The 21963-nt window shown below is 40.8% G+C and overlaps 1 protein-coding gene across 1 annotated transcript in view; it reads left to right on the plus strand.

The window, feature by feature from the left end:
* Window positions 1–21963, plus strand: part of glra1 (glycine receptor, alpha 1) — a 118122-nt gene that overhangs the window by 46107 nt on the left and 50052 nt on the right. Inside the window, exon 5 of the mRNA XM_073487207.1 lies at window positions 18348–18415. Within this exon, the coding sequence (XP_073343308.1) occupies window positions 18348–18415 (68 nt within the window). The remainder of the gene's footprint in view (window positions 1–18347; window positions 18416–21963) is intronic.

A 21963-nucleotide genomic window follows, 5' to 3' on the forward strand; every position in this document is an offset into this window, starting at 1 on the left:
ATATTTGTCTGCTAACAGATTCTGGGCTCTCCCTCCTTCCCTCCTCTGTGCTGTTGTGCAAGAGGCCCGAGGATTCAATCTGTCTCTGTAGATTTATGCTCAGTCAAGTGCCCGGTTTCATGGAGGATGGCTTTGTAATATGATTGCATAGTGCTTTAGAGAGGTGACACTTTAATGTGACGACTGCAGGTTGGAGCATATTGCGGTTATTTCACTTTTTTATTGAGAGCAAAAAAAATCTGCTGCTATGTAGATTTATGCTTATCCAAGTGGCCTGTCTCATGGAGAACACCTTTATAATGTGATTGCACAGTGCTGCAGAAAGCCAACGCTGCAAAATGATTACTGCAGGCTGAGCACAGAGTGGTTTCACAAAATGTAAAGCAGAATATCCCCCTATACAGATTAATGCCCATCCAAGTGGCCTATTTTAAAGAGTATAATATGGCTGCACAGTCCTTTAGAAAGGAAACACTCAGCTGTGATTGCAGGGCTTTCCTCAACTGAAGAAATCCCAACAAATCCTCACAACCTCACGGCTAAACAAATCGGTTGTCATTGCCTCCAGAAATGCCTCGTATGTTCCTCTGCACCTCTGTAGTTACGTTGTGGTTAAGTTTAGACAAGAAAACTACATGGTTAAGGTTAGAACAATATTGTTTTGTTGCTTAAAAGAAACCGGTGTTGCAACCTAGTCTCACGTCAAAATGTGTAATAGCTACATTGGTCCTCAGGCCAAAAGTGTTAATTTCACAATAATGGCTCTAAAATTGTGTTATACTGGGATTATTTTATGACGACTCTTTTCTTTCTTCCTGCATCCATCTCACTTGACTGTCAAGGTTCTGTCTGTGAAAAACAAAACACAGCCTCATACCTATGGGTCAACTTCCAGCAACTCTCGAAACAACATGACCGTTGCACCATACCAGAGACAGGCGTAGCAGACATTTTTCGTATGCTTGCAGTTTGATTTTAGTCAAGAAAACTATTTGCTAAGTTTAGGCAACCCAATTGCCAGAATTAATGTTTAGCCATTTCTGCAAAACCACAGTTAAAACTGGAAGATTCTTTATGTTGCAACTTTATGATTAAACAACACTGTGCTGCAGGTTCAGGCACAAAAAACACTTGGTTAGGTTTAGGAAAACATCATGGTTTGGTTTAAAATACCTGTTTATCAGACTTCCCATGAAAAATAGCCAGTTTTGTCACTTAAACGGCTGGAAATGTCCCCAGGTGTTGTTCGGCAGCCTTGTTGGCTAAAATATTACAACACCACCTTACCCTTCACACCCTGCTGCAGCAGGTGATTAATAATAATTTAAAGTGAATGTGATGTCCCACATTTGGTACATGTCCTGGACGTTACTGTGGTTTGCAGAAACGTTAACTGCTGACATTATATCCTGGCGACTGGGCTGGTTTAGGCGCTTAAACTACTTGGTGAGGCTTAGTTAGGTTTAACAGCGTGGTTAAGGTTAAAATAACTACATTACTTCTGTAACTTCAGTTACAAACGTACCTAAGATACTTACGTGAGGAACCCAAGTTAGAGGACGTATATTATACCCTCTTATCCCATACAGAGTAAACACAACACATAGGGACTGAATAGAAATGAAAGATAAAAACAGTATTTATTATAAAACCTTTTGATTTCCACTTGTAATATCTAAAACATGAAAAAGAGCACGATAATATTGAATTGACCTGTTTTATCAGTGAAAGAAGGAGTGCATGCGAGTGTTTGAGGGATAAGGTGAGTGGGCGTAGTGTGTGTGTGTGTGTGTGTGTCCACTAATCTCACATGACTATCTACCTTCCTCTCAAGATGATTAAAAGCATCAAGCTAACAGTGGAGCATCACGACACACTGTTAAATCACACACTGATTTATTGAGCAGATGACCATCACACACACACACACACACACATGCACACAGAATCACACTACAAATAGTCCATCTGCACAAACACACGGTCAGGCAAACAAACATGCAAAGGACAAACAGGAAGGATCGAGCAAACACATACGCTCATGTTCACACACACACACACACACGGGCACACACATGTACAGTGCAAATACAAACACCACACTGCTCACTTATCTATTTTTTGTACTTAAATCTCCCACTCGCACACACACAAACACACACACACACACTTTGCAGCATCACCACCTTGCAGTAATCCAGTGGAATAGAGCTCCAGTCACCTCTTCTCCGGCGCCGTGTCGCCGCCGTACACCTGCTATTGATTTCTGTCCCTCTGCAGTCAAGAAGCTGCCAGCCTGTCATGTCCACCTGTCAGTCAAAAACCTGGCCTGGAAAGCCCTGGAAGGTCCTGCTTACTCATTCACTGAAGACTTACTTCACTATCATATAGACAAAACTATATTTTCTGGGGGAAAGTGAACAATTTCTGATGGCAGAAAATATTTTATTTTCAAAATATCTGACAGTCATGCTCGCTTCTCTCTGGCTTCCAGAGAAGAGACGACGGGAGTGTGACTAAAGTTTGTATTAGTTTCTGAACAACAGTCGGACCGACACATTGACTCTCTCTACAGCTTCACTCTCTATTTTTTAAATTAAAACCTCCCACCAGGAAAATTAGGTTCTCTGTGTGCTCCCTGTAAATGAAATATTTTATATCCTGCTGTCTGCACTGATATTCTCCGATAACTCCGACTTTTCCCTGGAAATGTAAATATGGGTGGTAATAAGCTGTTTTCACAGTCGACCTGGGTGGTCGTTTTTCTGATGAGGCAGGCTGCAATATCAGTAAATTCCTGAAAATGTATGTAAAAGGATCCTAAAAGGCCCGTCCCAGCCTAACCTAAATTAAACTCAAAGCTGTTGTTGAGTACAGGTCTGAATTATTTTCCCAAACACACAGAAGGTCTGGAAGTGCCTCCGTCATTGATCTATAGGAGTTTGAACACACGGAAATAAGCCTGCAGATGACCTGTAACTGCTCCTATTAGCTGGAAAAAATAATGAGTCCACATAATGTAGTCTGACATGTTCCACATTCAAATCTTATCACAATATCAATGAAAATGAATGCATATAATTTGTTTTTCTGAGGATATATTCAGGCGCCTGGCAAAAAAATGCTGTTTTGTGACCTCAAAATACCACAACCTGAGAGTAACAGGAGCATTAAACTCATTATAGTTATTTATTTCATTATAAACACTTACTTTGGGCATATAAAAAGTCATAAATAAGTGCTTAGGTGAAAAAACAGCCTCTACAAAGAGAACATTGCGTAACATTTAATGAACTTGCATAATTTCCAAGCTTAACAAAAACTAAATTTCAACTTTAGATCAAAAATAATGTCTAATAGTTTCTAGATGTTTATTATTATGTGCATCAGACCCTTATTTTGTTTAATTACATAATTATAAAACTGGAGTTGGTTTTGGGTTAATCCTCCTCAATCTGTGAGTCTCACTCCATCCAACACATCAATCTTTTTAAAAACAGCTCACAGATACGTAGTTTCAAGTTTCAAGATTTTAACACCTCAGTAATTTTCGGCGCTGTAGTTTTCAGGGTGGATTACAGCACCCTTGATGCTCTAGTGAGTATTTGTGATAACAGGAAGGTGTAAGCGTGATTGAGTCAAAATAAAGTGTGTGTGTTCATGGTAATGAAGGAACGTATCAGCCAGCGCAACAATGTGGCTCACTGATGTGTTTTTATTGGTGTATTTGAAGACAGTGGAGCTCTTTGGCACCGAGGAAACAGATTTATCAGGCTTTTGGTCTTTGCATATGATTTGATTGTATTAGAAATATAAATATTAATGGCCTCACTCTTTATTTTTACAGATAGCGAGGCAGAGATAGAGAGAGAGATATATATGTTTGTTTTTCAGGGTGCTCTGGCCCATGATTAATGCATAGATGAGACTGTGTGTTAGAATAATATGTATAAACAGAGGGAATATGGGGGAATATGTGCATGCATGCAAGCACACACACGCACACACACAAACACACACAAATATTCTCTGTAAACATACAGGGCACACACACCGTCACAGAAACTGAAAATGCTCGCAGGCATGAATGCCAATTTTGAGTAAATATGCATAGACAAACACATGCACACACACACACACACACACACAGCCTCAGGTGAATCCTGACCAGGCTGCCATGCATCCATCCATCTCTGGTCCGCTCCTCTCCGCCTGCCTCCCACTTTGAATACATTTCATCTCATAATGAAACTTGAACACCCCGTGGCTGAAAGAGAGAATACGAATGAGAGAGGGAGTAAGAGGCCGGGAAAAGAAAGGAGGGGAAAAAAGCAAAAGAAATAGATTCATGGAGAGAGTGAAGGAGAGACGAGGGACGAGGAGGAGTAAAACACATCATAACGGCATTTCTCCTCCCTCGCTGGGGAGGAAAATGAAGTTTTTCCCTAAAGTTCTCTCCATGGAGGAGGCGATGATGGATGGTTGAATATGTCTGCGGGAGCAAACGTCATTCCTCATCTCAGCACTCCAATTAAAATGTGACGGGAAGTGTTTTTCCCCTTGCCGCTGATCAACCACACTGTTTACTTCCTCGCTTAAAGCTAAAAGACTTTACTGTTCTATAGGAGACGCAAGGTATACGCTTTCATATGTGGGAGAATAATGAGAGCTGTCGTATTAATGAAGAGGGATGCAGCTATGAAGAAAGGCTACGGCATCTGCATGGGAATAACAAACAGGACTGTGACGCCGACAGGTTCTTTATTCAGGTGTTGGATGTGGCTTTAGAGGAAGTCGACATCAGGAAGAGAAGTGGGGAGAAAACACGTCCTGTTTCAATAGCCGAGTCAGGAGACGGACGGCACTTTAATGTTTCACCGCCTTCGAGCATTTTCTTTTCTTTCCCCTCAGCGTCTCACAGCCTTGATGTTTATCTCCTCCTCCGTTGTCGTGTCTCAATGTAATAGAGGAAAAAAATTTATAAAACAGCACCAGCAGCATAGCAAGACTGAAATTATTCTCTCTCTTTTTATTTTTTTTTCCTCTGTCTGTTGTCCTGCTTGCAGGCATGTAGAGAAAGTCAGGGAAGATCCTTGAAAGCCCAGGGGTTTTTATCTGTTTTTTAAGTTGTTGTATTTTTTACGAACATGCAGATGCTGAATTCATCAGTATGCAGTCAGAAGTCAGTATTGTGGATTTTTCTTACATAAAGTTTAGCAGCATTCAAGAAACAGAAATAAAAAATAATAAACAACAAAGGTCAAGATGTCCTGACTTCTTGCCCCTAATATAGGTCCTACATTTCCCATGCATCTCAGTAGCATCTTTTGTTAGACTCATGACCCATGTCTTTCAAACTTCACTTTAATTCAACAAAGCTATGTCTGACTCACAGGATACTTAATAGAATTACATTTCCTTGGTGAGTAACTAGTAGACCTCATGGTTAGCAAATTCATTTTGATGAATAACGTTTTTAAAATGCTACTTTTGAAGAAGCAATATTTAAGAATTGTAGTTTGAAAAAAAAAATAAAAAATTAGATAATCAACAGAATGTGAAGAAATAACAGTTTTGATGTTAGTTATGGAAGTGCCCGCCTGAAAACCTCCTCCTCCCTCAGGCAGTCCAAATCTCCTTTACTAGTAGTGTAAACAAACACAACCATTAGCAAGCATTAGACAACAGCAAGCACTTCTTAGCTAACATAACGGTTTGATATGAAAATGCAGAAATTAATTATGAAATGTCAAAACGCACATCTTGGACACATTTATTCAAACCTGGAACACACTTAAAACACACTGGATGTGCGTTTTATGTGTCCCATGTACAAAGCCAGGTCCATAGAGAAAACATTTTCCCAGTTAGGTGTGGAAGATTCTTGCCTGATCTCAGCCCCATCCAACACCTTTACACGTCAGGGCTGAGCTTCACTAATGCTTCTGAGTCAAAATGGGAGTAAATCCCTGCAGCCAAAATCTGGTGGAGAGCCTGAAACCAGACCAATTGATACGAGAGATGGATGTTCTAAAAATAAATGGACACAGTCAAAGATACAGATTACTGTGCATGGCTTTAAAATGAGACTTATAACCATCACATATGGATGTAATGTTTGTTTGTCCTCATACTTTTGGCCGTGGATTGAAAAGCTTCATCACATAAACTATATGATATTTAATGTTCCAGTTAAAGTAGTAAGTAAAGATGTACATGCCTTAAAATAAGCTGCCAAAAATATACCTGCAGCACTCTCCTCAGGTGTCATCTTCAGTTGTTTCTGAGTACAGAATCACTTTTATGGCTTTTAGCAAACTTTTTTTATGAGTTGAGGCGAGTAACTTCCAGTAATATAAAGCCTCTCAGCGTTTGATAAAATGTTCATTATTTCACTGTTTCACTATCGAGTCAGGAGATTTATGATGCTTTAAAGTTCCCTGGGAAACATTTTTTTTTTCTGCTCTCGCTGGCATTTTCGGCTCTGATGTTTATGCATTGAGGATAAGAACAAAATGATCACGTCCTCAGCTGTCGTGTCTGGACATAATGGCGAAAAAACAGCAATAAGGAAAGAAAAACAACCCTCTACTTTCTTCTCTTTCATTCTCTCCCTCTCTCTCTCTCTCTCCCTCTTTGTAAAATGAACCATGTTCCTCAACCTCCATGAGCATGTGTGGGGAATATATATTAGTTCAATAAAAAGTGAAACTGCTTTCCTCGGACCATATAGCCTACAGACGACGCCCTATAAATATTTAATGTCTCACCGCCACTGTAGTATTTTTTGCTGAAGGCAGCTCAATTGCAAAAGAGGTGCTCCTGCGTAATTCAAAGTATTTTTCATGTAATTTGTAGCCTGTGACTTTTCTCCTGCCCTCGCCTCTCTTTGCTTTGTTAAGCTCTGTGCCATTTGTTGCTGTGAATAAATTCGGTCTCACCGCTGCAGCGCTGAGGTGTCACTTAGAGGAGTGCAAATTGGGTATCAGGAGAGGAGAGAGTTAAATAAATAATGGCAGAGCAGGGCCAAGACAATCCTCCAGATAACTGTGTTTTACAACCGTCCTAAGGCCTGACAACGGAGCGTGGTCCACTGTACCACCTATACTCTTTCCTTATTGTAAAAACACAAGGTGTGTGGCCGAACCTCATATTAGAAAAGACCGGCCGCCTGGATGTTTGGCAACCAATCGAGAGGACGATTACACCGTGCATATTTAACAGTACATTAACAGTCATTTCTGGACAAACTTGCTCTGCAAAGTCAAAGACTGATGAGAGTTTATTAGAAAAACATGTAGACAGTACACGCATGAATTTGTGGTTAGGTTAGACAACAGAAGCACCTTGGTTAAGGTTAGGGTAGATCCTGATTTCGGTTAATTGTGAATACAAATCAGTTCATCAAACACCGCTGCAAGTCATGTGTCACGAAAAACATCAGATTCAATTTCGTCACTAATTTCACAAACTGCCTTTATCGTGCTGTCTGTCTTTCTTTGTCGACAGATGCCTTGGTCTAAATTCCCTGCGAGAATGATGCATCATGTCTTCTTTTTGTCTTTTCCTTATTTGCCCTAATAAATGTGCAAATGGTATGACAAAGTCTCACTTAGCTTGATAAAAAGATCAACCCAATCCAGTGTATGTCTCTGCAAAACAGAGATATGCTGAAACTTTACATTTCTTTATGTCGCAACTTGAACATTGTTGAACTGGTTAAGTTTAAGCACAGAAATAACTTGGCTAGGGTTAGGAAACGATGATGGTTTGGCTTAAAATATCTGGTTTTGTTGCTTTAAAATGGCTGGAAATGTCCTGATGTCTCTTCAAAAATATAGGTTTTGTCACACCAAACTCGGGTGGAAATGTGCCGGCGTCTCGTTAAATTTATCTCCTTTTTTTTATAGTCTGAAACAAAGCTGGAAATGTCCAGAAGTCTTACTGAAAATATTCAGTGGTTTCACTATTATAAATGTTGAAATGCAGTCTTGGACAGTGGTCAAGATTACCAGTCAAGAATCAACTGTGCCTTATTAGATATGAGATTCACCCCTACATTGGCACCAGAACTGCTCCCTGTAGCCTTTATGCACCTGCTATACCCTCTTAACATATGGCGTTTTGGGGATGTGGTATAACCTGCTGTTTAGAAGATGCTTTAATCCAAAACGCCTTCCAATGTCATGAGTGGACACATTTATAACTAGAGTGGCTCCAGGGGGAAGGGAGAGTTTTATCTTGGCTAGAGTGTTGAGATACAGAACCAAAAATATGCCAAGTTGCCATGTTTTCTGCAGTGCTAAATCTTAATTTGAGGTAGTGTTGAGATGACAGTAAAACAGTCCCACAGGCTCATGTCTGCGTCGTCATGTCATCCATGTGTTCCAGTGTCAGTTTGAAAATCACAACGAGGACGAGATGTTTAAGCTCTGAGTGTGCCGAGGGAGGTGCACAAAACTGCTGAACTATTAATCATTAAAAAAGCAATTACAGGCTCTTCCTTGGCAGGTTTATCAGGCTGTCATCTTCATACCATCTCTATTTAGACCCGTCTACTTCCTGGATAACCACCAAACACTCTTTTCTCTCTGTCAGTTCTGTGAAAAATGAGCCGATGATGATGACCAGCAAACACTCTTAAAACTAAAAGGTGCTATGCTAATTTGGTCGATCGGTACGAGCTAGACTATTTACCAAGATATCCTTCGCTGTATCTTGTGTTTGCACTACATGTATGACAGTATGTTTACATTTAGCAATTATTTTTCATAACAGTGATATATTTACTATCAAAAGTAAACACTAAACAAGCAGGTTAGCACTGTTTACACTGCCCTTTAACAAGACATATTAATTTTACTATAGTTTGTTTATATCGCCTTTTCAAACATAAAACTCTGATCAGTATAACAACTGTTTGGTTGAAAAAAAACACTTTTTTGTTAAAGCTGAATTCATACAAACTGGCAATAGACCGCCACCATGCACGAAATATCCTGGGAAAATGAAAGCTGACTGGTGATGTAGTCAGGCTGGCAGCCTGGCATCATTTCTATCTTTTTTCATGGCTTCTTTACAAACTAAATGAAATGTCGTTGGTATTTGTTACTCTGAGGAAAAACGGAAATGATTCAGTTGTGTTTACAGCAGTGGGGCCAACAATAATACCACGTAGAAGCTTGTTTGTATCCCGTTTGTAAATATAGAAACTATTCAAATCAGTTTGGTTAAAATTAAATGTTTTTGGTTAAAACTGAATTTAGTTAACATGATAAAACCCTTCTGATTATTAATAATTATAGGTATCAAACAAAAAGTCTAAAGGGAAAGCCTTACAGTAAGTTAGTTTAACAAAAGCATGGGTTGGCTTCATTTAGTCTGTAATAGAGAAGTGAAAGAAGATACAAATGAAGCCAGGCTGCAGCAAGTCAGCCTTCATTTTTCCGTGAGTTTTCGTGCTCGGTGGCAGACAAACACAACGCATCCTCATACCTAAATGACTGAATAGATCGATTGCCAGTAACTCCCAAAACAACAGTAACTTTTGTGCAATATAAATGGATGTGTTAACATCAGGAATATTCTATCCTCATACATAGCCCTCCTTCTTCAAACATGACATTCAGATTTCTTTAAAGAAGTTGATGAAATGTGGAAACTTCTAGATGAAGCCTGATTCTGAAGACAACAATTGCAGCCAGAGACAGAGTACTTTAATGGCTCACACAAATTGTTTACAAGCCTTTGTGTTTTGTACGTTGCATACAGAGAATCATACAGCCGGAGCCGGAGAGCTAGGGGACTGTTTAGAGCTGTTTCTACAGTCAGAGGCTGCAGTGGCTGCAGTTAGCAGAAGTGCTGAGAGGCCGAGCCGAGCTGTTTGTTTCATCCTGCTTTATTGCTGTTGTCACTTGTTTTTAATGAAAGTGGAGTTGGGCTGAAGAGGAGGGGGGGATTTATTCGAGCCGGCGCACCTCAGCAGGACTTCAGCACAGTCGCTGGCCTTGATTGGTCTCCTCGGAGTTTGTACGTGTATATTCAGTGAAATTAACTTTTGAGCTCACATGCCAACGGCTGCTTGGAATTTATCTCGCAAGAACATTCACAGAGTAGTCTAAATAATTCATAAAAATATTAAACCATTTTCATTGCAGTTTTAATAAAAAATAGCCAGTATTAAAAGTGAGTTTAAAGTAAATCTACTAATTTACCCTCAAGTTTAATCTTCATTTGAATATTTAACCATCAAGGCAGCAGATTAACTTTGTGTTGATGCGTTGATGCAGAGGACGAGGACTGTGTGTAACATCTTAAAATGTTATCAGCTGCAGAAGGTTAAAAACCAGCGAGGCGTGTGCACTGTATGTATCCGTGCAAAACTGTATGTTAATGAGTGTTAATGTGTGTTCTGTGTGTGTGTTCCCTCCATGCATTCTGTATGTGTCCTTCAGTTTAACATGCGTGTGTGTTCCGGCCACGCCTGAATGCACCTACATATCTATCTGTACAGTTTAGCATAAATGGTGTGTGTGTGTGTTTGTCTTTTTGTTCAGTGTATATTTGTAATTGTGTGTGTGTGTGTGTCCATGTAATTTGGCTTGTTTGTTTGCTCATTTGTTCGTGTGTTTGCCCCTGTTTGTTGTCTTTATGTGTCGATTTAATGCATGTACTGTTTGTGTTTGTCACATTATCATTTGTGTGTGTCTCCTTTTGTTTATGTGTTGGTGTGTGTACTCATTATTTGTGTATATGTGTGTATACAGTAAATGTATTTGCGTGCGTTTAAGGTGTAAGTTCATCTTCGTGTGTGTGTGTGTGTGTGTGTGTGTGTGTGTGCGTGTGTGTGTGTGTGTGTCCTTTTGCACCTGTACTTCCTGTATAGTGACCAGTTTGGGTTTCTGACCTCAAGGTGGTTTTAAGGTTCAGGTTAAAAAATGGAAAACATCATTGTTCGGATTAAAATACCTGTTCTAGTCGCCACGATCACAGATTGACAGATGGTCCGACATTCTTGGAAAAATTGCCAATTTTGGTCGCCACAAAAAGGGATAGCAATCTCTGCAGGTGTCCTTCGTGAGGCGAGGGGTATGCAGTTAGTTCAGCCAGCTAAAGCAGATTGTACAGCTGAGAAAATCTGCCATCTGTCATTTCAGCAAGAAAAATCAACTATTACAACATCACATCAGAAATTATTTTAGCTTATTTTACACTAAAAGTCTCCAACATATGTTAAAGATTAAAGGAGTAAATATAAAAAACATTCAGCATCATTTTCAGACAGCTCTGGATAGGATGCATTTTGAAAACTGATGCTGCCTAAACCTCCTTCATTATAAAACAGACCCGAGGGAAAGCATTATGTCATCAAGGGTCCTTACAAGTACTGTATAGAAGTACAGACATGTCGAGTGTGTGTGTATGTGTGTGTGTGTGTCTGTGTGTGTGTGTTTATAGCTCAGGCCATTTGCACATACACACCGAGGCAGATATAAGTGTGCAGCTACAGTAGCCTGTGAGTCACAGTGCAGCCTGTCCTCCATGACAGTTAATGAGCTGTCGCTTCTTCCTCCTCTCTGCACCCCCGTCTTCTGTCTTTATTGGAAAGCTATAAAACAAACTGTCTCTCTCTCCTCCTCTCCTCCTCTGGATGGTTATTAAATGAACTGCTGTGGTAGAAAACGGGGAGCCAAGCAGAAGGAGGAGGTATTCGGCGGGGTATTAGCTTCTCCTCCTCCTCCTTCTCTTCCTCCTCAGGTTTTTTTGCGTCACGCGCTGCGAGGGACGTCAAGACAAGACAAATTATGATGTCCCTCCACTCGCCTCCCTCCTGCCGCGGAGCGAGAGGACTTTGAAGGAGGGATTTCGAACAAAGCCAGGATGCAGAGGAAATGTGTCAGAGGACTTGAGTTAGGCCTGAAAAAGCCATTCTGAGAAGAAACACAGTGATAATGTAATACCAGCGGTTTATGGGTAAACCCTCTGATGCACTCAGACGTATCCGAGCTTGTGCTCACTGGGTTTGTGGAGCCTTTATACATCAGACAGATACAGTCAGGTGCTCTGTGTGGGGTGATTATTTACCGAGAAGCTCCCAGAGTCTATTTATCTTCCACTGAGTTTACACCCGCTTTGTTTGTCCTCTTGTTTATTACACTCCTGCAGTGCCAAACAAAAGCTATATTTTTTTTAATTCACATAAGAAATTGGTGTTATGCAAGGTGTTTAAGAATTCTACATAAAATAATTACAGTTCAACTCAGTGCTTTAATTAAGCTTACCAATATTCACAGTCGTTTTCTGTCTTTCTAGATAATCTGTATCTCCTCTTTCTAGCGTCGGTACACATGATGGAGTTATTTTAAGTTTCAGGAAAAAATAGTCCAGTTTTCAGCTCAATTAAGGTGCAAAAGAAGACAAAAACCTGCAGCAGGCTGCTGGATGAAATCCTCCAAAATATCTCTGTACGATTCTTGGAAAGGAACTTGTTTTGATATTCGTTGCTCCCTCAAATGAATCATTTTTGCACTTGATTTAGCTCCCAAGTACTCCTATATGTTTTTAGAAGCTTTCTGGTTTAGAGCACTGGCACATTTAAGTGGTCCATAATATTTTGTGTTTCTCCCAGTGATGGAGTTACTATCTGGCAAGGTGTGCGAATACCAGAAGGGTACGCAGTAGTAATACCTTTGCCTTAAATGACTTTATCTGAATTAACCAAAACAACCAACAGTTTCAGTACTAAACAGCATGTTGGTAAGTAATTCAGACACGGCCAGGGGCTGAGTTTTGGCCAAGACCAAGATAGTGAAAAAAGCGCAGTTATCTCCAACAACAACTTCTCCAACTAGCTAATTAATTACACAGACATGGCGATGAAGTTGCTGATGCCTCATCATTCATGTAGTCGGTTCAACTCTCCCTGAATGAACGCAGCGCTGGCTGCAGATGTGCTAATGTCAGCTGGCTTTCAGGCTATCAAACAAATTACATTCTTCAGCTTTTAGATATATTCGATGTTTGACCAGGTGTTTCCTCAGGTTAGACCTGTTGCAGTGGTCAGCTTTGTATTTTACAATCACAAATATGCAGCAAGTGTTGCTCTGACTCACTGTGACTGCAGGGATGATGTCTCGCTCTCTCTCTCCATAAAAAATTTGGCACCCATTGATTTAACATGAATCGATACTCTGTAGTACCGACTTACCTGGTCAGTAACCTTAAAAAAACAGCACCCAACCCTACAGGTTACAGTTAGAGACAGACAGAGTTCAGTACACTTGGGAAACGTCTGACAGATGTTTATGCAGGTGTTTCTATAACGGTAGGCTTGTCTGTGTTTGTCAGGTGGCTCCTGGCCTGGTTACAATTTCCATAAAGTCTTTAAAAAACAAAACAACTTTAAGTGATGAGTGAACCGCCATGTTTGTAGTTTCATGCATAAAAAGTTCAGACTTTACAGGCTGGTGTTTTTAGACTTTACACAAGTGATTGAAACAAACATTCTGCTTCCAACCATCAGTTATCTATCACCTGTGGAGTAATTGAAGCTCTGACTCTGGCAGTTTAAGTGTCTCTCTCTCTTCTCAGTCACCTACTGTCTGCAGCTCTTTCTCTTTAGCTACAGTGGAACAAACTCATTTCATCTGCAGCCCGTCTCATTTGCTGCACTAGAAAGCAAACCTGGTTGATTTAATATCCGAAAGTTGTTTTTTTTTTACTTCCATCTGTATTACTTCATCCTACTTTCCTCACGTAGTCCTGTGAGTAATCTATTGTAGCTCTAATTAGATGCTGTACATGTAAGTCACGTAGAGAACGATCGCCTCCGGCCAGCTTTAATGATTTTTCCCCTCTTAACCGTGCATCTTCAACCCTATGATTCTACTCTATGGCTTAACCACAGTTGCGTGCTTGTGTGTGTGTGTGTGTGTGTGTGTGTGTGTGTGTGTGTGTGTGTGTGTGTGTGTATATGAATGACTCTCAGATGATAGTCCTCCCCAGTAGCCTCCAGCAGTCCTCAGACTGTGACAGGGAGAGTAATTGGCCATCAAAATAATCCAGACCCCTTCCTTCATTCGCAGCTAGCCGCCGGCGAGCGGAATTAGACACTGAGTTTAGGCAGGGACATTAAACACAAACTCAGTGTGTGTGTGTGCGTGTGTGTATGTGTATGTATGGACATGTATAAGAGTACGACTACAACGTAGCCTCTCAATGTACGTTCTGTAATCCAGCCTCATTTTCTAACTGATGAAGAGTGGATTCAGTGTAATGGGATTACAGAAAATCAGATTACAAACGTTTAGCTCAAATTTGCAGGCAGTGATCTCATTGATTCACAGACAAAAGAGCAGATAATGCTCTATAGATTTTAATACATTTCTGTACATGAAAAAATGCAGAGTTGCACTTTGGGACTGGCCTGCTTGCAGAGAAGCTATTATGGTGAAGCATTAGTGTGTAACAGCCTCTTTTATAATGAACTGAAAAGTACTGAATGTATGCAACAATACTGAATAAGCAGGATTTAATGTATTTATCCACACAGGGATTAAGTGAATTAAGTGGGCCCTAGTTTTAACACACGAGAAAACACTTCTATTGTTGCTGTTGCTTTGCTTCCATGTCCAGAAAAGTGCTGAGAGATTTGTTTTGTTTCTATTTCCCATTCTCTCTTTGTGCTAAGCTAGGCTAATCACCCCCAGACTCAAGCTCCGTAACCAACAAACATATAATAACATAACAAATAATGTTAGCACATAACATCTCTGCAAACCACAGATACGTCCAAGGTTGAGATATCAGGTTCGCATTAAATGCTTATCAGCCAGCTGTCGCAGCAGAGGGTGGAGAGGATGTTGGTGGCATTATTTCAGCTAACACAGCTGCCAAACAGCCAACCACAGTTTGAGTCACAACACTAGATATTTTTAAGTACACCCGGAGAGATTTCCAGTTGTTTTTGTGGCGACCAAAACCAGCTACTTTTCACAGGAAGTTGGACCACCTCTATCCGTGATCGTTGCAACCAAAACAGGTATTTAAAGCCAAACCATGATGTTTTCCTCAACATAATCAAGTGTTTTTTGTGCCTTAACCTTAACATTTACTGGGCAGTGGGGTTGACATAGAAGCACTGAACTGTTGTGTGAACATCCAATCAAGACGTCCCTTTATGGTTCAAAAATAGTTCCAAAATGACAGTTGTGCTGACGTCTGGGACATTACCTGTCCTTCAGCTGGATGTCCACCCTTGGACATCTTAAGTTGGGTATACGCTGTACGATTTGACCAGACTTTTGTACCGCAGGACTCATCTTAGAAGCGGACCACAATTCAGCTTTGTTAACGTGCAGTGTTAACAAGGGGGAGCAAGAAAAGATCAACTGCTCCCAACCCAGGCTGATGTTCATCAGGCTCTGCAGCTGAAGCAGAGCCACAAGTTGATTCCCCACAATCAGTGCCTCTTTGAAATAGAAAAACAGGAGTGTCTGAAAGTGCCATGATGATGGAAAATATGAAGGCCAGGTTGGTCGAGCTGTGGCAACAGCAAAGGTGCCTCTTTGTTGTTTCCTCCTCCAATCACAACCAATACGAACCAGAGAAATGTCGACCGGCCGGTGATCTTCAGCTGCCTGGTGATAGTCTTTGTGTGAGAGAGTGGGACAGAGTGAGAGTGATATAATATTGATATATTTCCTACATTAATTAGCTTTTTTCAAAGCAATAATATAATCAATATCTCCTGGTTTGGCAGGACCATTATTGGATTTGGAAACAGCGTCATGATCTGGCTGCCAACCTCAAGGTTATTGACCAAGGGGATGTGGACCGTTATTGGACACAAAGTCACTGCCTGACCAATGATTGCTCTGAGAAAGAAAATGAAACAGTATATTTCCCAAAATGTTGAACTAACTGAAGAACTGTTGCCTCCTCGGTAGCTCAGTTCTGCAGTTTGCTGGGCAGATTGATTCTCTGTCATCATCAAGCACAGCGACCACCCTCCTTCGTGGATAAGACGAGTTTAGAGGTTACTCCCTGTCATTTAAAGCCAATATCATGTCCACCGCCTGAAAGAGATGAGAGCCCGACTGTTTGGCCGTCCTCCACGCTCCTCACCGCGACTCCACTCTCTGCCGCCGAGTAATCGCATTTGTGTTTGTACAACCTGGTAATACAGCGAATCGATGGAGCGGCCGCAAAAGGGCCGAATGCTATTTACTTTCACTTTGACTCGCTCCTCTGAAAACAACCTTGAACGCAGCGTCTTATCTCTGAGCAGAGAGCGAGGGGGACTATTTTTGTCATTATGAAATCCTTTGAAATGACACACTTGTGTGCATTGATGTTGCCTGTGTTTGACCGACAGCTCTTTTTAAGTCTCAAAGGGGATGTGAATTTGATTTTCTCATTTCTACTTTTCTTAAGTCGTAATGAGATGTTTACACGGTTTCCTTCTCAGTGGCTCTGGAACAGACCTGCTGTTCGGACGCTGTCAGAGTATTTAAGTCCAGAGCGGAGACTCATTTTATTCAGCGCAGCCTTGCTGCTCCTGAGCAGACAGTCTCTTTCACTTTGTTTACTTCCTGCAGTCTGACATCAAGTAACTTCAACTTTAGTGCTGCTCTAATATCCACTCACACACAGAGACAAACATCTCCAACCTCAGCTCAGCTCAGATTTTATTGTCTGACAGCAAAACTAAAACTTAAAAGTCCACAAAGTCGTATATATGTTGTGTTTCAATGCCTGAATTTGTATTTCAGCCCAGGGTGGAAAAATTCAGATCATTCCAGACGCCCTCTACAATTAGCAGTTCTAATAGGTCCATTGTTGTACTTATTGACAGCTCTTTTCAAGTCAATCAAACTTGTGAAAACCTTGTGACAGAGCCTGACAAATGTTCATGAAAAGGCAACTAAACGGGTGAGATTGATGTAGGAATTCAGGTTTGTCAGTCAATATTTTATGGAACATTTCTACAGTAAAATGTCAAAAAACAACTAAATGTTTGTTCGTTATTTTGTTGAGTTTTGTCCATTATTCCAAATGTTTCCAACAATGTTCAAACCCATAGAAATATGTTAATTTTTGTCGAGGTAACAGTGTGTTTCACTTGGTCACTAGTCGCTATAACATCCAGGAGAGAGTGGGGAAGGAAGTGAGCGAGTGTGACTACATTTCAGATAGATCTTCATCTGCAGCGCTGTAGATTTAACAATCAAAACAAAAACTCCCATGATGCCACGCTACTTATATATCTTATTTTGTTTTGATTGAGAGACCCCTTGTGGGAGAAATGACATAGTGTGCCTTTATTAATGGATCAGTTGACTGTGTGTGGTGTGAGCGAATTACCTCCAACTCAGCAGCTCCTCTCTGCTCTGTTGAGTATTTTAGCATCTTTGAGCTCGTTGTAAACTCCATTTTCAGCCACAGCTGGCAGCTGTTTTTCTGTGATGAATCCACACTGTTTTACCTGCCCGGCTTCTTAAATGTGAATATTTTTCTGGTTTCGTTCCTCCTCTTAGACAGTAAACTGAATATCTTTGGGTTGTGGACAAAACAAGAAATGTGAGGACGTCTTTGAGAAACACTGATTGACATTTTTCACCGTTTAATGAAATTTTAACACCAAACATCAGAATCAGAATCAGGCAGAATTTAGCTGCTAAAGAGGCAAATGATTTTTCTACAGCTACAGTATTGGACTTGTAATCATCAGGTGGACACAGGGAGATGATGTCGCTAACTGAATGTCTAATTAGGCCACTGTTTGCTAACATGTTCTGCATAACAACTAAATGAGGTGATAATATGTCAGTGTTGTCTTTAAAAGCTTATTCTGCTCGCCTCAAGAGGCCCAAAAATAATCAATGTAGCCTGGAATTGGCGTATTTCATCGATCTACAATAAGTGAGCTGCTCCTAACCACCAGGGAAAACTAACCCTCCCTCCCAACAGCGAACAGCCGACACAAACACAACGTCAAACTGATTAATGAAGAGAAAATAAAATGTCAGATGAGCCTCATTATCAGGATGGATGTCATATATCTTGAACATAAGGGACGGTTGAGATGATGAAGATTGATTTTGATGTATGTGTCTGTTGTTGGATACAAATGTTTGACAAGTTCGGGAACGATTCTGATTTAACCTCTGTGAAATCTTTGTCATCCTTTCTTCCTCCAGCTCAGTTCATTGAAGTTTCTGATGATGTTTTCTTTTTTAGAGGGGTTTTATTTGTGTTAAAAAGACAAATGTAATGTCATACTGGATTCAAACCTCGAATGAACTCTAACTTCTCTGTCTCTTCCCCTGTCTGTTCCCTCTCTGCAGGTCCGCCTGTAAACGTGACCTGCAACATTTTTATCAACAGTTTTGGGTCCATCGCTGAAACAACAATGGTAAGCTCAATTATTCTTAATATTACTTTGTGAAACAGCTCGATGTGTACTTTGATATCATTTACTCATTACTTGTGTGTATGTGTGGATGGTTGGGTGGTTAATGGAAAATGTCACATCTCATCGCAGCTCCATTTCGGTAATTTCATCCAGAAAGATGCGATTAATTGAAACGACGGCTGCGCATCCAAACTTTCATTTTTATTTTCCTCCCCAAAATTAAAAGCCTTCTGCCCTCCGAGTGTGTAGAAATGTCCTCGCCTCATTGAGCCTGTCTCCCATTTCAAACACTTCATTTGAAAGAGCGCATCGCTGCCACGCTCATTAGCATAACAACGCGGCGGCTGGGGCGCTGCTGTCGTGCCTGTTTGCGAACGATGGGGGGAAATTTACGCTTATTCATTACACAGAAAATCCATTAGTGTTAATATAACCAAAGCATCAACCTTCACAGAGCAACAAGGCATGTATGGTAACACTGAACTGTAGTGTGTGTGTGTGTGTGTGACAGCAGATGTGATTTCAGCACTGATGGCGTCCATGAAAATGAAGCAAACTCACCAATGCTTCCAGTGTGTGTCAACCTTCTGCAGGGTTGTTGCTGCCAATAAGGACACAGAGGTCATGTCCTCAGTGCTGTTTATGCATATGAGTCTGGTTTCAACAGCCTTGTGTACAAATACACAAAAATACACATGAAAATACACATTGTGGATACCTGTCACCAGACTGTCTCAGTGTTATTTTCTCACATTTGATCGATGGCAGAAGCAAACACCCCAACAACTGTCATCAGAGTCTTATTTATTAAATTCTAAATAATGCTTGTCCTCTTCAAACATGAAAATCACAGACAAAAGACAAATATAGAGAAAGTATGTCATGAAAAATAAGTAGAACTTCTCAATCCGACAGTTAATATCATGTTTATAGGACCCCATACTTAGTAACTGATAAAGAAAATTGTTTTTCAGGGCCTTGAAAGGTTCAAATTAAAGGACGGGTCTGGTGATGTTCCACATTTAACTTTGTGAAAAGGCCGACTATGAGTCCAGACTGAGGATGTGAAAACCTGATAGAAAAAGGAAAGTAGGTGGCAGGTGTATGGAAGAAGATTTATAAAGGAAGGGAGGAGGGAAGGGACATAAAGAAAGAACGGAATGTACTCCGATAGAGGACGAGGAGGATATCCCGAGCTGGACCTCCCCAGAACACACACACACACACACACACACATACACATACACACACACACCTCTGAAAGTCTTGGTCTTGTCTTGGTCACAACTTGGTCTCAGTGTAGATGCTTAGCTGAATGGATGATCTTAATGTACCGATCCTATACCCTTGTGAACAAAGAAGTGATTTTTCTTTCATGTAAATAAGATTGAATTGTCAGAGCCCAGGTGTCATCGGAGCCTGTGATCCGCTCAGTCAGACGAAGTAGCCCATCAATCAAGTGCTGAACGCAGGGTAACCTCTGGATGCTGAGTCTGACTTCGCCCACTGAAGACCACAGTCAGTGCTGTTGTTCTAATCTCTCAGCGGGTGGATTAGAAGAAAAAAACAAAGTGGTGAAATAATTGGATTTATCAGGTTTTTATCAAACCAGAAAATCCATTATAAAGCTCCAGAGGCAACGCAAGCGCTTTCTCCATGCAGTGGTGGTGTTCGTTGTAGTGTGTAGCTCTCGCTTTAAGCTTGGACTAAAGTATCCCTCCATCAACACACACACACACACACACACACTCAGTGCTGCTGGGGCCGGAGCACAGTGATAGATGGAGTCGGTAGAATGGCGCAGTGCGTGTTGAAGTCCCGGCGGTACGCGGCTTTATTCCTGTTTCAGCGCTCTCACCGCTCGCTTGCTCACTCACTCTTTCTTTCTCTCTCTCTCTCCCTCACACACACACACACACACACACACACACACTTAGACAGACACGCAATCCCTTCTCTCATTCCTCATCCGGCTCTTTCACTTTTCTCCCTCCCTTGTTTCTTCTCCTTGAGAGAACACACATGTACCGACACCAGCCTTACTCACTGTAAAACACACACACTTAAACCTCAAACACTTGATCACATAGTTGTATTTAACACTAAAACGCACATATGTTCGCATATTTAAAGTTTTTAAAAAGTACTAATTGAATAACAACATAAAGACAGAAAAATAGAGAATAAAAAACCTTTATCTTGCTTAAATCCCTTTGAAGAACTCCTGATCCATGTTGATCTTATGTACTTATTTTTTGCTATTGGTTAAGCGGAAGACACTTGGACTTATCAATATGCAATTCACCTAAAACATGTGTTTTTTGACAATAACCAGGTTCTTAATTTCATAGTAAAAAAAACAAAACAAATAACATGCTTTATTTTTTCTTTATTATTATCTTTCTTTATTTCTCCATTATTCTAAAAACGGATGAAAAAAGGAGACTATAAGTGTTATTTTATGTATTGGACCTTTAGGCTGGATTCACATTGGATCCGGCATTGCTGCGAAAACGCAGGTTTTCCCATTCATTTTAATGAGGGTTGTCTGTTTTCGCTGCGGTGGTGCATGCGGAAAAAGTTGAGACGGCGTCAACTTTTGGAGAGACAGAACCCGACATCACATTGCGGAGGCCAATCACATAAGCTGGTGATCAGACAATGACTGAAGCCACAGTAGAGTGTAAAGTAATGTGTCATGTGTATTCACTCAGTTTGGCTTTGTGCACCAGATTAAAACACATCTGTGGATGCTGACGATCGCTGTAGGACCGGCATGTTTAACCCACTGTAGCAGAAACATGACCGGAGATCAGAAGCAGAGTAGAACAGGTCAGTAGCAGGGCATGATATTTAGCATGGATAAATACTACAGAGGGAACACTACAGACATTTCTCTGTGTAGCGTTAAGTTTCACTTTCACTTCGGTTCGGTCTTGTCCCCCAGTTTAAAACACAGCAATGATCTGCCTCATCCTGGTTGTTTACTGTTATTTTTAATCCGTCGATGAGGACAAACAATCACTGGTAGGTCCAGCATGCTAGAAGCAGAACAACATAGCAGCTTCGTCTTTCGGCAAACTGATCAGCGGGGGTTCCCAATACGTCACACACACGGACCATGGAGTGACACTCCCACTCCCATTGCAGCGAATTTGGCCGGATTTGGTCTTAACGTACCCTTAGTCAAACATGAACTACTGTTTGTGGACTTCACAATCGTATCACTGCAGATGTACAGCAGCTTAGTACCTCATAGATTGCTTTTTCTTTCCCAGGTGTCCACAAAATGATCATTTTCCAGTTTTGATTCATCACTTCATCTTGTTGGATAAATTTTGCATTCAACCCTGTGTATAAAGGACAAATGAAGCAAAGAACACAAAGCAAATATATTAAAAATACAGCATAACATGTATGTACGTATACATTTAAATATAGAATACAAACAACACAACACTCACACTGCTCTGAGCCAGCCAAAAGGGTGTTAAACTGAGCCAAAGGGTCCGAGTATCAACGTGTCCAACCTCAGAAGTTTCTGTACA

Source organism: Pagrus major, chromosome 18, assembly GCF_040436345.1.
Source record: "Pagrus major chromosome 18, Pma_NU_1.0".
NCBI classification, from domain to species: Eukaryota; Metazoa; Chordata; class Actinopteri; order Spariformes; family Sparidae; genus Pagrus; species Pagrus major.